At 37.5% G+C, this 16,603-nt stretch overlaps 3 protein-coding genes and 3 pseudogenes across 3 annotated transcripts; 3 read left to right on the forward strand and 3 right to left on the reverse strand.

Moving 5' to 3' along the window:
- Positions 1-391: 391 nt before the first annotated feature.
- LOC125210135 (uncharacterized) lies at positions 392-2,066 on the reverse strand. The gene is made up of 3 exons (XM_048109709.2): positions 1,457-2,066; positions 1,279-1,378; positions 392-1,194 (listed from the first exon to the last, which is right to left on the reverse strand). The coding sequence occupies exons 1-3, from the start codon at positions 1,585-1,587 to the stop codon at positions 400-402; spliced, it is 1,026 nt and encodes a 341-aa protein (XP_047965666.2). The 5' UTR covers positions 1,588-2,066; the 3' UTR covers positions 392-399.
- LOC148931047 (uncharacterized) lies at positions 1,690-3,918 on the reverse strand. Its single transcript, XM_089066692.1, has 2 exons — positions 3,417-3,918; positions 1,690-3,332 (listed from the first exon to the last, which is right to left on the reverse strand). The coding sequence occupies exons 1-2, from the start codon at positions 3,916-3,918 to the stop codon at positions 1,690-1,692; spliced, it is 2,145 nt and encodes a 714-aa protein (XP_088922818.1).
- A 2,311-nt stretch (positions 3,919-6,229) lies between these two features.
- LOC125216525 (cytosolic sulfotransferase 12-like) lies at positions 6,230-7,357 on the forward strand. The gene has a single exon (XM_048118266.2). The coding sequence runs from the start codon at positions 6,261-6,263 to the stop codon at positions 7,245-7,247; it is 987 nt and encodes a 328-aa protein (XP_047974223.1). The 5' UTR covers positions 6,230-6,260; the 3' UTR covers positions 7,248-7,357.
- A 1,246-nt stretch (positions 7,358-8,603) lies between these two features.
- On the forward strand, positions 8,604-9,824 carry LOC125210807 (cytosolic sulfotransferase 12 pseudogene; annotated as a pseudogene).
- Positions 9,825-13,698: 3,874 nt separating this feature from the next.
- LOC125211385 (cytosolic sulfotransferase 5 pseudogene) lies at positions 13,699-14,751 on the forward strand (annotated as a pseudogene).
- Positions 14,752-14,832: 81 nt separating this feature from the next.
- LOC125211384 (cytosolic sulfotransferase 12 pseudogene) lies at positions 14,833-15,941 on the reverse strand (annotated as a pseudogene).
- Positions 15,942-16,603: the final 662 nt, after the last annotated feature.

The raw sequence follows: 16,603 nt of genomic DNA on the forward strand, positions 1-16,603 counted from the left end.
TGCGAGAATAGAGAAAAAGAAGGAAATTGAATGGAGATGAAGATGAGTAGCGGAAGGGTTTTGTGAAATTGGAAATTGCAAATTAACTCTAAATTGGAAGTTAATGCGGAAGGGTTCGATTAAAATGGCAAATTAACACTAAATTAACTTTAAATTAACTCTAACAGCATTTCCAATAAAGATGGCAAAATCGTATACATTTTCAATTTTTTTGGAGAAGCTTATCAATGAATGATGTGAATTTCAAAACAAAATCGGAAATTGCAAAACATTAATAAGAAAAAGTTAATGAAGCCATTATTAGTGAAAAGTGAGAATTATATCAAAGTTTCAATATTATTTAATTCAATGAAATTTAAAAAGAAAAGCACTAAATGAAGCCAACCTGGATGGAAAATTTCATTCATCATCATCGTCCTCGTCCTCGTCTTCTTCTTCTTCTTCTTCTTCTTCTTCTTCTTCTTCTTCTTCTTCTTCTTCGTCCTCCTCCTCTTCTTCTTCTTCTTCTTCTTCTTCTTCTTCTTCTTCTTCTTCTTCTTCTTCTTCTTCTTCTTCTTCGACCTCTCTCAAAATTGGAATCATTGTGCCGCTAGAATCACAACGTGCAGGGTCTATGAATCGCTCATCGTCAGAAATTTCATGAACTTCCACTTCATCTTCTTGAAAAGCCGCATCTTCTTCTGCTTCTTTCATAGTGGTGTAACTAGAATCAAATTTCTTTGCTTGAACTTTGAGCACTGCTCGCCAATTTACCTTATCTTTTTTCTTGCTCGGAAAAGGTACAAAGTAAACTTGAGATGCTTGTTTGGCTAAGACGAAGGGATCATATTTCGGGTACTCCTTCAGTGTATTCACTTCTACAATTTTGTACTTCGGATGAACAATCGTACCACCACGTGGATGCGGAGTCGGATCAAACCATCCACAATTGAACAAAACAACTTTCTTAATCGGTCTTGCACGATATTCTACCTCCACAACTTCTTTCAAAATTCCATAGAAGTCATCCTCCTCATAATTGTAATTCGATCCTCTGATACATACCCCACTATTGACGGTGGATTTACTCTTCCCATAAGAGTATGTGTGGAATTTATATCCATTGACTATACAAACATTATAGCTTGTGACCTCGGTCAACGGTCCTTGTGACAGATAGTACAAATGACTATCACGAGGCAAGTTGTTTTGGCCCTGTATACCAAAAACTTGGTGAATAAATTACAATTTTTTGACAATTAAAAACATATAAAACTAAATATTATAAAAAAAACTTACATATTCATTGAACCATAATGCATAGTGATCTTCTAATTGTTGCTCTATCTGCGGCAAAGTTATTCCAGGATACGACTCGCGCAATTGCTCGATGAACATACTGCATTATTAAAAGAAATCAATAATTAAGTAACAAATATTTAATTCAATAATCGATTATTAATGAAATCAAACTTACTGCTCAAATTCCTTCGCTTCTTGAGTATTAAGCAATATGTAAGTATGCGCTGCTTTGTACTCGGCTTCTAACAAGAATCGTGTCCGTTCCTTCCCAACACATCTGGTATCATATGTGAAAATCTGAAGCATATCTTCGGGGTGAGTAGATCCTCCCCCGTCGTCATTACGAGGGACATCTCTACCTCGGCAACGAACATGTGACTCGAAGTAATGTGTGCAAAAATGAGATGCTTACTCGCTCAAATACGCATTACATATTGATGCTTCCACAGCAGCCTTGTTCTTAACATTTAACTTCAGTTTGCGCATGTACCGTTCAAATGGATACATCCATCGAAAATGCACTGGTCCAGCGATCAATGCCTCATATGCTAAGTGGACTGGAAGATGCTCCATTGAGTCAAAGAAAGACGGGGGAAATATCATCTCAAGCTTGCACAAGGTAACCACAATCGACTCACTGTATTTTTTCATATCAACCTCCCGTATCACTGTGGCAGTAAGATCTCTAAAAAAATTGCTCAACTCTGTCAAAGGTTCCCATACAGTGTGTGGGAGTAACTCACGAAGTCCAATCGGTAGCAATCGTTGCATAAACACGTGACAGTCGTGGCTTTTCATACTGTACAACTTATGTTTCTTCATATCAATGCATCTTGATAAGTTAGAAACATAACCATCTGGGAATTTCAAAATGTTGAGCCACTTGAGCAATAAATTCATACTTTCTTTGTCAAGCGTGAAATTAGCCTTATGATATTTCCCGCCATATGGCCAAAGTTCAGGTCGTATACCAAGCTCTTGCAAATCTCTTCTTGCATTGGCATTGTCCTTCGTCTTGCCTTCTACATTCATGATGGTATTGAAGATATTGTCGAAAACATTCTTCTCTATGTGCATGACATCCAGGTTGTGACGAATCACATTTGTCTTCCAATACGGAAGATCCCAAAATATGCTTCGTTTATTCCATCCAAAAATCTTGCTCAACTCAGAGTTTATTTCCGCACCTTCATCAAATACTCTCTTGAATTCAAATTGTTCCAGATGATCAAGTATTTGTTCTCCATTTAAGAATGGAGGAGGACCAGAATGCTCAGTTCTGTTCTTTCTAAAGTTCTTTTTGTCTCTGCGGAATCGATGATTTATGTTGAGAAACCTCCTGTGGCAATCAAACCAAGTGGTTTTCCGTCCATGTTTCAAGGAGAAAGCTTGTGAGTCCTCCATACAATATGGACACGCACGGTGTCCAGATGTGCTCCACCCTGACAACATTGAATACGCAGGGAAGTCACTGATAGTCCACATCAACGCTGCGTGTAGCTGAAAGTTCTGTTTTCTTGATATATCATATGCAGGGATTCCTTCGGTCCATAAATCGTTAAGCTCTGCGATCAAGGGTTGTAGAAACACATCAATATTCTGCTTGGGATTCTTCGGACCGGGCACAATCACAGTGAGAAACATGTATGGATTTTTCATGCACATCCACGGAGGCAAATTGTATGGAGTTAAAATCACCGGCCATACTGAGTACTGTGAACCAGATTGACCAAATGGCTGAAATCCATCTGTGCTAAGTGCTAACCTGACATTTCTTGATTCAGAAGCAAATAGGGGATGCGTCTTGTCAAATGTTTTCCATGCTGCAGAATCCGCTGGATGACGCATCTCCCCTGAAGTCTGGGCGTGCTCTGCGTGCCATCGCATTGATTGAGCTGTAACTTCAGATGCATACAAACGTCTTAATCTTGGGCCCAAAGGAAAATAGTACATCTTCTTGAATGGACGGCAGCCATTACCCTTAAATCTAGCATGACCGCAAACTTTGCATTCTGTCCTATCTTCGTCTTCTTTCCAATAGATCATGCACCCTTTCATGCAACAATGTATCTTGAGAACAGGCATATCTAAAGCTTGCATCTGTTTCTTGCACTAATAAAAACCGTTAGGCATACGATTCGGTTTCGACAAACGCTCTTCCATAAACTGACACAACTCGTCAATAGCTCGCTGAGACAATCGATGTTCAGACTTCATAGTCATTAGTCGAGCATTTGTTGATAACTCAGAATAATCACACCCCGCCCACAAATCAGACTTAGACGCTTCTAACATATTATAGAACTGTTGCGACTCATTAATGGGGGGCTCTGGCATGTACGCAGGCGGAACATATTGCCAAGGCTCGTGAGCACTTGATTGTACCCACGCATCGTGCACCATATGCTGGTATGGATTTGATGGTGTATCAAAATCCATGGATTCTGCCTGTGACGATGCTCCGACATCGGACGATGCTCCGACATCGGACGATGCTCCGACATTGTAATGATATCTCCAATCATAATAATTCCGAGTAAACCCCTTCTTCACAAGATGCTCCTTCACCGTGTCCGTATGAAAATATTTGTTATTATCACAGCGTTTACATGGACATCTAATTTTCGAGCCATCCATTTTAGAAGGGTGTTGAATAGCAAAATTTATAAACTCATCTAATCCATCAATAAAATCCTGATTAAATTCTCCAGTGGAAAATTTTCTCTTATACATCCACTCTCTTCCCGGAATAATATTCATTTTCACTATCCTATCATACAAAAAAAAATCAAATCAAATAAATTAAAATAACATTTCAAATTATTTATGGAAGCATTTTTTCTCCACGTTTTTTGTTTGATTTTTCCTAATACTTCTTGGGATCTAAATCGTTTTCCCATTAATGAATTGTAAATCTAATTGAGATTTTATACAAGAGCCAAGTAGAGCCACTCAATTATCCAATATCCTTTCTTTCTAAGCCACTAAATATATTATCCAGAGAGACTAAGACTTTTGCAAGTAATTAATTACACAATTTATCAGTATTTTTATTTGGAAGAAAATGGCTAAGTAGATGAAACTTGATAGTTACTATAACAAAATGTTAATTCTAAATGTTGAGCCCGAGATTAGGTTATCACTATATGGCCCTAATTCCAACTTCTACAATAGCTAATGATGGAGTATTAATTCAGTTATTCCAATATTTGTTTTAATTTTTAGCATTTCTCACCTTGAACAAAAATAATAAATTATTTAAATCATAGAATTAGAAGAGCAAATAAAAAATAAAAATCGTACCTTGTAATAATAGGAAAATGGCAAGCTTATCCAACCACGAGCAAAGAAACACGTTCAAATCGAAAAAATCGCTAGGAAGAAGGAAGAAAAGAGAAGAAAGAAGAAATGAGAATGAGAAAGAATGAGAGATGCAGCAGGTACAATCTGGATTAGATCTAATATTTGCGAGCACCATGAAGTGTGCTAGCAAATTTGCGAGCACTACAAACTGTGCTAGCAAACAGCAACCAAATTTGCAAGCACAATTAGTTTACACGCATTTTGTCGGTGTTTGCTACCAAACATGCTTTTGCTAGCACCGTGTGCTCGCAAAATAGCAAGCATAATTGGTTTGCTCGCAAAAGTTGTCGCAAATTTATTTGCAACCATATATTTTGCATTTTGGTCGCTGATTTGGTCGAAATTCTACCAGATTTTGCAAGCACATGATGTGCTTGCAAATTTGTGCTTGCAAACTAGCGTTTTTTTTTTGTAGTGTTATTTAAATATAGACTTTTCTTATTTACTAGGAATGTTGATATTAATTATAGACGGTATATCACTAACAAAACCAAATTACAACTGTTATATATTTGTAAGTAGATCTAAATTTTGTCTGTATCAAGGAATTATGTAGATCTAATTCTAAGTGTGTGTCGGTTCACATGTAATAATTCATGCCACGTACAGTCGTACATAACTTAAAAAACTATAATATATGTTTCTATTATTAAGAGCATATGCAAATGCAATGGACCCCGGATGGGTTGGCCTTAACGGGGCTTGGATTCGAGCCCCCAATTTCCACTGCCGTATGGGGGGCAGCCGGGCGTATAGGCAGTTTCGGCTGTGCCATTGTAGTGTTGTGACATTTTTTAGTTTATATTTAATTTAATCCAAAATTTTAAATTTCCAGTGGTTGGTCAAATCATTTTTTTTTTGGAATTTTATTTTATAAACATCAATACTAAATGTGATTCTGTGCTGCAAAATCTCATAAAAAAACACTGTCGTCTTGTTCAACTCACAAAATAACACTGCATAAAATCCAGTGCCGGAAACTAAATGTTTCATATTTATTGGGACGGAGGAAGTATTTGACAATGAAGTTTAGGTATTTAAGTAATAAACTTTCATTAATTTATTTTGAGTGCATAATCATCAAGATATTAATAAATACTGTATAAAATTAAATTTTGGTGAAATGTAGCTGTTGCAAAAATTTTGACCGAAATGGGACTAGATGGTGTGGTAGCTGAAAAATGAATTTTAGGTAATTTGGGGTTAGATTTATGCCATAATGCACACCCAAAGACTGGGAAACATATTTGTCTTTTATAAAAGGGTCCCCCTATAACATACACATATATAAACACACTTTTTTAACCATAAAAGGGCCCCCCCTATATCTTAAACATATACTCCATATATAATTAAACACATCACTCGGAATATAATATAAACACCAAATGCAACTTAACATTAATGGAAGGGTGGTTTTGCTACACATCTGATAACAGATCACTTCCAACATTTAAAATATACTCCATATGATAAATTATTGTATTTCTTATAAATATACTACTAAATTATGAAGATATTATTCAAATAAAACAATAGTTGTACTTTATTCCATATTCTATATAAGGTGGTCAGTGGTCACATATGAGTGAAAATACGAAGCAAATAGTAAAACAATGTCCCCAGAAAAAACTCCAAAATATTTAGAGGAATCATTAGGGTCAGAAGTGAAGGAGTTGATCTCCACCCTACCCAAGCAAAATGGCTGGCTTGCCTCCCATATCTACCAGTATCAAGGTTTCTGGCATGCTGCTTCACACCTCCAAGCCCTCATCTCATGCCAGAACCATTTCCAGGCTCGAGACTCCGACGTTTTCCTCATCACCACTCCCAAATCCGGCACCACCTGGCTCAAAGCCCTCATCTTCGCCTTGATGAATCGGAAACAGAACCCTATCTCCTCCCCCACACACCCTCTCCTCACCAACAACCCCCACGACCTCGTCCCTTTCCTCGAGATCCATCTCTACGCCGACAACCAGAAACCCGACATCGCTTCCCTCCCTTCTCCGCGCCTCTTCGCCACCCACATGCCTTATGTCTCCTTACCGGAATCCGTGAAAAACGGCTCTCGGTGCAAGCTCGTGTACCTCTGCAGGAACCCTAAGGACACCTTCGTCTCCCTCTGGCACTTCACCAACAAGCTCAGGACTCCCGAGATGGGAGCCAACGACATCAGGGAGGTTTTCAACAGATTCTGCGATGGAGTCAGCCTGTTCGGGCCGTTCTGGGACCACGTGCTGGCGTACTGGGAGGTGAGCAGGGAGAGGCCGGGCTGCGCCTTGTTCCTCAAATACGAGGAGATTAAGGCGCGGCCAGGGGTTCATCTGCGCCAGCTGGCGGAGTTCCTCGACTGCCCTTTCTCCGCGGAGGAAGAGGAGTCGGGGATGGTTGAGCGGATTTTGAAGCTGTGTAGCTTTGATCATCTAAGGGGACTTGGAGTGAACAAGAATGGGAAGTTGTCGTCTGGGGAGGAGAATAATGCTTTCTTCCGGCGCGGGGAGGTTGGAGATTGGAACAATTATTTGACTGCGGAGATGGCGGAGAGGATTGATCGGATTGGTCGGGAAAAGTTCCATGGATCGGGATTGGAGCTGCTCTGACTTCTCGTCCCTTCGTCTCAATTTCTTTCTGCAGATTATTCAAGCATGAAATTATGTATTTCAACTATCGTTGGAGTTTGCATTTGTTATTTGAATATTACTATTGAACTTTAAAAATATAATCGACCATAGCATAGACTTGTGCAACCACGATAATTAAAAGTACAAAAAAATTGAAAGAACAAATATAGCCTAAGATAGTCAAATGACTCAAATTTCTAGCATCATCTCGTAAACTACAATTTGAAAGATCACATTTCATTTTGAGTATAAAATTTGAAGCAGATTATACTATTAGTAAATAGAAGTCGACATTGTCAGGTTGTACATATAAACTCAGATCTCACACCTCACTTGTCAGGAAGTCATGTTAGATTTGCTAGTAGGGAGGGTATTACACCATTTAATAATCCCAATTCAACTTGCCAAAGATTGTTGGTTCGAGTTTCGGCAATAACAAGATATCGGAGCATTCCTTAATTAATGCAATGGATATGCTTATAAATAGAATAATCACTCCATGCATTTCAACACGCCAATTTCACTGTAGCACAAACCCGTACTTTCTCTCTGCATTCTTCTTGTCAAAGTTTTGTTATCGCCTCCTCCAGTTTGCCGGAGCTTGTTTGGTTTGTAGTGCTGTAACAATTAGGACGACGTTGTTTTTTATTTGGAGACGATACGCCTGATTCCGGAGGCTACAATCACGTCTTGCAGAAAGATAACTCCTCGAATCGATTTAAAACATTATTTATTGTATTTTCTATTTTTGGAGTTTAATTTTTTACAGTTTATTTTCTGTATAATTTACGCTTCTTCTTTAATTTCAATTTTTGGATTATATTATGCCCAATAATTAAGTTTATTATTGTGCCAAGTTGATATCAATCAATATCAATTAAAGTATAGAAGAATGCTTAGACTTATCAATAATAAATATGTATAACTATTTGTTTTACTAACAACTTAATCATCAATTTATATTTAATTCATAATTAGTAAAACTAATACTACTACGTGATACAAAAAGTATCAAATCTCATAAGAGACTAAACATAAGATCTTAAATCGAATGATATTGTGTATGAGCATATCCCATCAAAATACTAAAAAAAAGTAGTAGGGGAGCAAAAGCCGCTGCTAATCTAAAAGACCCATCACTCAATTGCTTGAGCATTCTAGTGTATGGTCGTAAGGATTTCTCGGTGTGTTAAATTCAAATCACATGTCTATATATAGTTTTTCTACCCAAACAAATTAAGTTCCAACCTTAATAGATACACGAATTGCAAAACAAAACAAAACAAATGATTATTTAAAACTGTAACTGTATATATAGGGAACACGATTTGAAAGTAAAAACGGACAAAATATTAAGATCCTACACAAAAAAATGGCATCCGAACAAACCAGTCGCAAGTATTTACAACAGGAAGAATGTGTAGAATACGAAATCAAGGAGTTGATCTCCACCTTACCTCGCCAAAATGGCTGGCTCGCATCCTCTCTCTACCAATACCAAGGCTTCTGGCACGCCGCAGCCTATCTCCAAGGCCTCATCTCATGCCAGAACCATTTCCAGGCTCGAGATTCCGACGTTTTCCTCATCACAACCCCCAAATCCGGCACCACCTGGCTCAAAGCCCTCATCTTCGCCTTGATGAACCGGAAACAAAACCCTATCTCCTCCGCCACACACCCTCTCCTCTCCCACAACCCCCACGCCCTCGTCCCCTTCCTCGAGATCAAGCTCTACGCCGATAACCAGAAACCCGACATCGCCTCCCTCCCTTCCCCGCGCCTCTTCTCCACCCACATACCCTATGTCTCCTTACCGGAGTCCGTGAAAAATGGCTCCCGATGCAAGCTCGTGTACCTCTGCCGCAACCCTAAGGACACCTTCGTCTCCCTCTGGCACTTCACCAACAAGCTCAGGACTCCCGAGATGGGAGCCAACGACATCGGAGGGGTTTTCGACAGATTCTGCAACGGAATCAGCCTCTACGGGCCGTTTTGGGACCATGTTTTGGAGTATTGGAATTTGAGCAAGGACGATCCTGAAGGAGCATTGTTTCTGAGGTATGAGGATATGAAAGAGCAGCCTGGGGTTCATCTACGGCAGCTGGCGGAGTTCTTGAAGTGCCCCTTCACGGCGGAGGAAGATGAATTAGGGTTAGTGGAGGAGATGTTGAGATTGTGCAGCTTCGATCATCTGAGCGGCTTGGAGGTGAATAAGAGTGGGAAGTTGTCGTCTGGGGAGGCGAACAATGCCTTCTTTCGTCGGGGCGAGGTCGGAGACTGGAAGAATTATTTGACCCCGGAGATGGTCGATCAAGTTGATCGGATCACGGCCAACAAGTTCTCGGGTTCCGGGTTGCAACTATGGTAAAATATATTCCAATAATTGAAAAAGGTACTCGGAATTCCTAAAGACGAACTACATGAATAACTGTTGAATCCAACTGGAATTGAGCTCGAGCTCAATATATATCAACTGCAAATAAATTTTGAACATTTGATGTTTAATACTACGTAATTAAAAGTAATTCGCTCCTCCGAGTTTATATGAATTTTAAAATTGGCTGTCATATTATATATACGGGATTAGGGTCTTGCACCATTAGATTTTTTAAATTGGGGGAATGAGATTAAAGCTCATGGATTTCAATAAATAGTTAATTTGTTATAACATAATAATTCCACGATTTTTTTTATATCAACATAGTGTATTAAAAATATCAACACAGTTTTATTAATATTATACATGCATTATATTGAGATTGTTGTATTTATTGATATAAAATCTCTTACGTATAAAATTTCATCATCCGATCATCGCCAGAACATATGTAATTGAGATCTCGTTAGAATCCTTATGAAATTGCTTTTAATTTGATATATTTTTTACGAAAAAAATAATTTAAATTGAGAGAGTTACGTAAATTTAAAATTTTAAGATGATTTTGAGAAGAGAGAAAGTGATTAATTTTAATTTTCATATATAAGAATTGACTTTAATACCCTTTAAGTTTATTTAATAATTTTTTAAATTTAAAATATAATTCCGGTGACATTATTTCAACCACTAGATCTCATAATCTTAATGGCTAAGATTTAGTCTTAATTTGAGATTGGTCGTAGTTAGCAATTAATCACAATTGGTCATAGTATAATCCCGTAGGCTTGAAATCATGCCATGTGGATATTTTATCTAGTGGAAGTGGGTTATAAGAGTCCGTCATTAGGATTCTCATTTGAGTTCGGCACGAGTTTTAAGAAATGTAAGAGAAAGTGGGTGAGAAAAGATAGTGGAATATGAGGCTCATTTTCATATATTAGTTTTATAATAGATTGTGAGTTGAATGAGTTAGTGGAAAGTGATGTGTACCTACCATTTATAGTAATAGTGAACCGGGACTCCTAATGACGGACAGACTAAAATAGTAAATCGGGACTCCTAATGCCGGCCATATTAAAATAGTAAACCGGGACTCCTAATGGCAGACGGAAGAAATATTTATTAAAATCCATAAACTTTAATCTCATCCATTCATTTTAAAATCTAATGACATAAGTATTTGTTTTATTTGTAGATCGGATAGTATATGGGTTTTTCAAATTCGTAACTTCAAAATTTTAGGTTGCACTATAAAAGTAAAAAAGGCACAACTCTAGTCATTTTCCGTTCACTCATTCTTTTATTAATTTTTGTGTGTTTCTTCAATAAATCATTTTCATATAAAGTTAATTTTTTCATTTAATAAATAAAACTTTTATGAATATAAGGTCTAATTGGACTGGACATAGATTTTAAAAAATAATAGAAAGTTAATAGAAGGCGAATCCTACTTTTATATAGGTAGTTGAGTCGGTTGTCCTTTTGTACTCGTTTTGAAAAAAAATGATAATAAATAGTTATAGTGGAGAGAAAGAGAGTAAAATAAAAAAGAGAATAATATAGATAAAATTGTTCTCAATATTATTCTCTTCAAGTATTTGTTATAATTTTTTCAAAACACAAGGAAAAAAGAAAAGATACAATTATATTGGACGGATGGACGGATGAAGTATGTATTAATTTTATAATAAAATATGAAAGAGATCAAATTAATTTATTATAAAATAATAAAATGTGGAGTTCATTGAAAAGTATTAGCAAAAAGTTAAATAAAATATTTATTGGTGAATATACCAAATGGATAAAATGAAATTATCATTAGTGAACGAAGAAAGCACATCAATTAATTAGTGATATGACTTGTTTTCCACTTGTGAACTCACTAATTACTAATTATAGTGTTGCTTTTAAAACTTTACATCAAAATTATTACTCCCTCCGTTCACGATTAGGAGTCCCGGTCACTTTTGCACACCTATATTTATTAAAATGATAAAAAATAGTTAAAGTGGAGAAATTGTAAAATAAAAAAGAGAATAATGTTGAGAAGACTCTTGTCAACATTATTATCTCTCTTACTTTACCATTTGTCCACTTTAACTATTTTTTATTATTTTTATAAAATAGGTGTGCAAAAGTGACCGGAACTCCTAATCGTGGACGGAGGGAGTAAAAAACACAACACAAAGTTGCAACTATTCAAATAAAAGTAAAACAAAAAGTACAAATAAAGTAAATATAATACCCACCATAAATGCAAGCGACACCATCATAATAAATGATTAAATGTCATATGCTTAATTTAAATATAGACTAATATATCCTTATGTTATTTTGTTAGCATGCAACTATAAATAATTCTAGTTTAGAAGATTTAATGTTAAGAATAGTCCAATGAAATATGGTAAATTTAAGTTATAAGTCTCCAACATCTTATAGTCACAAATTAATATCATTAATGCATTTATAAAAATGTGAAGTAATAATTTATATTCCCCCCCCCCATCAAGATTTGACTATAATGTTCCAAAAATTAATATTAATTTAAATTTTCTAAAATAAATAATTAAAATCAAAATTATAAACTCTCAATGTCAAAACCATAAAATCGTACTATTAATATATCATAATAAAAAAAAAATCTAATTTGTTTCTTGCTATAATGAATAAACTAAGAATTTTAATACTCCCTCCGTCCGATGTCATACTTTCCTTTTTAATTTGTCTCATAAAAGATGACACATTTTCTTTTCTACGTATAATATTTTTAGCAACATTTTTATTTACTTTATTATGTAATTATCAATCTTACTATTAGCACTCCCAGATTAAAAATCTTGTATCCGCCAATGCACACAAGCAGTGAATCTGGTACAAAAATCAGATAATTTTTTTTTAATCTTTGGACAACGAAAATGCAAAATTGAAAATGGCCTTGCTCTCCACAATAATGTCAATCAATCACTCCATTTGTGTGTATTTTCACATTTACTATGTGTTGTGTATTGCATTTTGTGCTTTTTTTAGTTTTTAAAAGTATTTTCATTTAAAATGTTTCCAACAAAAATTTAGGTTAGGTGCTAATAAAATGTAATTAGTAACCTAATCTAGTTAAAATTGATTAAACAATAGTTAACTATTAATTTTAAACGTCGCTATCCAAAAATGAATAAATCCTGCCAGTTTCAATTGTAGTGGACTAACTAATTCAAAAAATAATATTTTAGCTTAAATTTATAAAATCGTCATATGTTTAGGACCAACTTAGCTCTAATTATACAACAATTATATAAAAAGAATCTATCCCCAACAATCTTTTTTCATTATTACAAAACTACTAATATTTTTGTTTTTGGTGTGGGGAGGGGGTTGTATTTAAGTGGGCCAAAGCCGCACAAAATCTTCAGCACTAATTATGTTACTTTTTTGTTTTTTACAATTGTTGAGCCTTCAATATTTAAATCAAATGAAAAAGATGTTTGACCGCCTCCATCTGTGTGTATTTTCTTATTTACTAGTGGAGTTGTGTTTGTGTTTGCGTCTGTGTTTTGTATTTTGTTCTTTTTCAGTTTTTAAAAGTATTTTCAAGTAAAATGTTTCCAACAAAAATATAGGTTAGGCGCTAATAAAACATCTAATCTAGTCAAAATCGATTAAACAATAGTTGATTGTTAATTTTAAACAGCGTCTTCCAAAAATGACTAATTATTCCTGCCCTGTTTGCAATTGTAGTGGACTACTTAATTCAAAAGCTAATATCTTAGCCCAAATTCATGATGTTTAGGACCAACTCTCAGTCATACAACAATTATATAAAAGAAATCTATCCCCACAACTTTTTTCATTATTACAAAACCAACATTTTTGTGTTTAGTGTTGGGAGGGGATTGTGTTTAAAGGACCACTATAGTGGACCAAAGCCGCACAAAATTTTCAGCACTAGTTATGTTTCTTTTTTTCAAAATTGTTTGACCGCATCCAATATTTATATCAAATGAAAAAAGATGTTTTATTGAATACTACTATTATTCTATAAATCGATCAACTGCCATAAACAATACTACTATAAATAGATCAACTGCCATAAACAATACAAGAACCAAGCTAGCCAAGTTGTGGAGATAGAGAAAAATGCCATCTTCAAAATTATTTGATGGGCAAGAATTATCCCAAGAATGCCAAGATTTCATCTCCACTGTACCCAAGGAGGAATCAATCACACTGCAGCCTCTGTACCAATACCAAGGTTTCTGGCACAATGACAAATGCCTTCTCGCTTTGATCTCGGCTCAAAAACATTTCCAGGCTCAAGATTCCGACGTCTTTGTTGTTTCCAATCCGAAATGCGGCACCACATGGCTCAAATCACTCACTTTCGCCTTACTATACCGTAAACAACACCCCGTCACAGCCCAAAACCACCCTCTTCTCAGCAGCAATGCTCATGATCTTGTACCCTACATAGACATGAACCTCTTCATCGATAACAAAATCCCAGACATGGAATCCTTTCCCTCCCCGCGCCTCTTAGCCACTCACATGCCTTACGTTTCCCTCCCCGACTCCATCAAGAAAAACTCCAAATGCAAGCTTGTCTACGTCTCCAGGGATCCCAAGGACGCTTTCGTCTCCCTTTGGCACCACGGCTGTAAGGCAGGGCTTCACGACCCGAAGAGCTCCATGGAAGAGGCGTTTGAGGATTACTGCAACGGAATCTCCTTTTACGGACCAGTTTGGGATCATGTTCTACAATATTGGAACCAGAGCTTGTTGAATCCACAGACAACTTTGTTCCTCAAGTACGAGGATATGAAGGTGCACCCAGCCCTTCATCTGCGCCGCCTGGCTGACTTCTTAGGCTGCCCCTTCTCCGCGGAGGAAGAGGAGTCTGGGGTGGTGGATCAGATCTTGAATCTCTGCAGCTTTGACCATCTCACCGGGCTTCAAGTTAACAAGACTGGGGTATCCAAATGGGGGGTTGATAATAATGTCTTTTTTCGGAGGGGTCAAGTTGGAGATGCCAAGAATTATTTGTCTGAGGAGATGATTAACAAAATCGATGGAATCACCCGAGATAGGTTTTCTGGATCAGGGTTGCTATATTAGAGGTGTCATTGATATTTTGTGGTTCGATTGGTTTAGTCATAAGTGTTTGGCAAGATTTGAGATGCAAAAATGACATTTGAATGGAAATAAATGTAATTTCTTATTTGAAAATCGAAACAAAATGAACAATCGTTTGAAATTTGTAGAGAACAGGAGATCCTCTGTTTGGGGTCTAGATGACTAACCCTGCTCCACCAAACTTTTGTTCCACAATGGCATCAAGTTCCTGAGCCATCTGAGCAGACAAACAATTCTTCCAGTCACCAACCACTCCTTCCCTAAAGAAATGCTTATTCTCAATCCCATTCCCCAATCTCCCAACCCTGTTCACCTCACTCCCCCTCATACTCTCAAAGCTAGTCAACTCCAAGATCCGATCAACCACCCCTTCCTCCTCCTCCTCCGCCGAGAAACCGCACTCCAGAAACTCCGCCAGCCGCCGCACCTGCACCGCCCCCTCCTCCTTCACATCCTCATACCTCACAAACAGCACCCTCCCGGGCTCCTCCAGGCTCCGCCTCCAGTACCCCAGAACATGATCCCAAAACGGCCCATACCCGACCGCTCCCTCGCAGAACATCCGGAACGCCGTTTCCATATCCCTCTCCGGCGCTCCCTGAGGCCTCAGCTTGTTCATGAAGTGCCACAGAGAGACGAAGGTGTCCTTGGGGCTCCTGCACGCGTACACGACCTTACTGCTTTGGGATAGGGGCTGTGGGAGGGAGGCGTGGGGCATGTGCGTGGAGAAGAATCTTGGAGAAGGGGAGGAGGGGAGGCGGTTGTGGGCGTAGAGGTCGATCTCGAGGCTGAGGACGAGCTGGTGGGGGTTGGCGGTGAGGAGGGGGTGGTCTGCGGAGGCGGGAGGGAAGAGTTTGCGGTTGAGGAGGGTGAAGATGATTGCTTTGAGCCATGTGGTGCCGCATTTGGGATATGTGGCGAGGAAGACGTCGGAGGGGAGAGGTTGGAAGTGGGTCTGGCATGAGATCACGGCTTGGAGGTGGTCGGGTTGGAACCAGAAGCCTTGGTAGAGGTATAAGTGGGTCGAATCGAACCACCCGTTTTGGCGGGGGAGGCTGGTGATCAACTCTTTTGATTCTAGGGTTAGTGATTCTTCTTGCTGTAGGTACTCTGGGTTTGGGGGTGCCATTTTTTTGTTTGGTTTGGAGTTTGGAGGATTTTCTCTGAATATATAATAAGTGGATAAAATAAATTAATCAGCTTTTGAACATTAATAATGGTGTTGAATTTTTTAAGTATTACTTGTCCTCCAAGGATTTTTAATTTTGAGGCTGTGGGTGATTGCTGGTTTATATATGGATTATATTTTAGCATCTTGTGAAGGTTCATTGGATTTGGTTTAATAAGTATATTTATCCAACGGTCTCTGATCATGATTTATTTCTTTTAATGGCGTGGCAAATTTTGTTTGTGTATATGATGGGTCATGGGTGTGGATCCTATACTTGCAAGATACGTGAAAGTTTGGAGAGGCAAATAGAACTCCATTAAAATTTAGATATATCAGCAAAGTTTGGTAATCACAAGGTGCAAAAATGTAGTAAGAGTACTGCTCCCTCCGTTCCACATAATTTGACTCAATATTCCATTTTGGACTGTCCCACATAATTTGACACACTTCACTTTTACCATTTTTGGTAATGAACCCCATATTCCACTAACTCATTCATACTCACATTGTATTATAAAACTAATACTTTAAAAGTATGATTCACATTCCACCAACTTTTTCAACTCACTTTCCATTAGATTTCTTAAAACCCGTGCCGGATCAAAGTGTCTCAAATTATATGGGACGGAGGGAGTATTAATTAAGAGGAATCTACCAATAGTA

The sequence above is a fragment of the Salvia hispanica genome, chromosome 3, assembly GCF_029641045.1.
Source record: "Salvia hispanica isolate PSC_SH4W2 chromosome 3, Shi_PSC_v1, whole genome shotgun sequence".
NCBI classification, from domain to species: Eukaryota; Viridiplantae; Streptophyta; class Magnoliopsida; order Lamiales; family Lamiaceae; genus Salvia; species Salvia hispanica.

Excerpts from the sequence above, each read along its gene's own strand:
- LOC125210135 (XM_048109709.2), bottom strand. The coding sequence starts at position 1,587 with ATGCTTCAGATTTTCACATATGATACCAGATGTGTTGGGAAGGAACGG. Across the intron at positions 1,379-1,456 it reads GAAGCGAAGGAATTTGAGCA|TATGTTCATCGAGCAATTGC; the intron begins GTAAGTTTGATT and ends TTAATAATGCAG. Across the intron at positions 1,195-1,278 it reads CATTATGGTTCAATGAATAT|GGCCAAAACAACTTGCCTCG; the intron begins GTAAGTTTTTTT and ends TTTGGTATACAG.
- LOC148931047 (XM_089066692.1), bottom strand. The coding sequence starts at position 3,918 with ATGGATGGCTCGAAAATTAGATGTCCATGTAAACGCTGTGATAATAAC. Across the intron at positions 3,333-3,416 it reads GCGTTTGTCGAAACCGAATC|GGTGCATGATCTATTGGAAA; the intron begins GTATGCCTAACG and ends GTTGCATGAAAG.
- LOC125216525 (XM_048118266.2), top strand. The coding sequence starts at position 6,261 with ATGTCCCCAGAAAAAACTCCAAAATATTTAGAGGAATCATTAGGGTCA.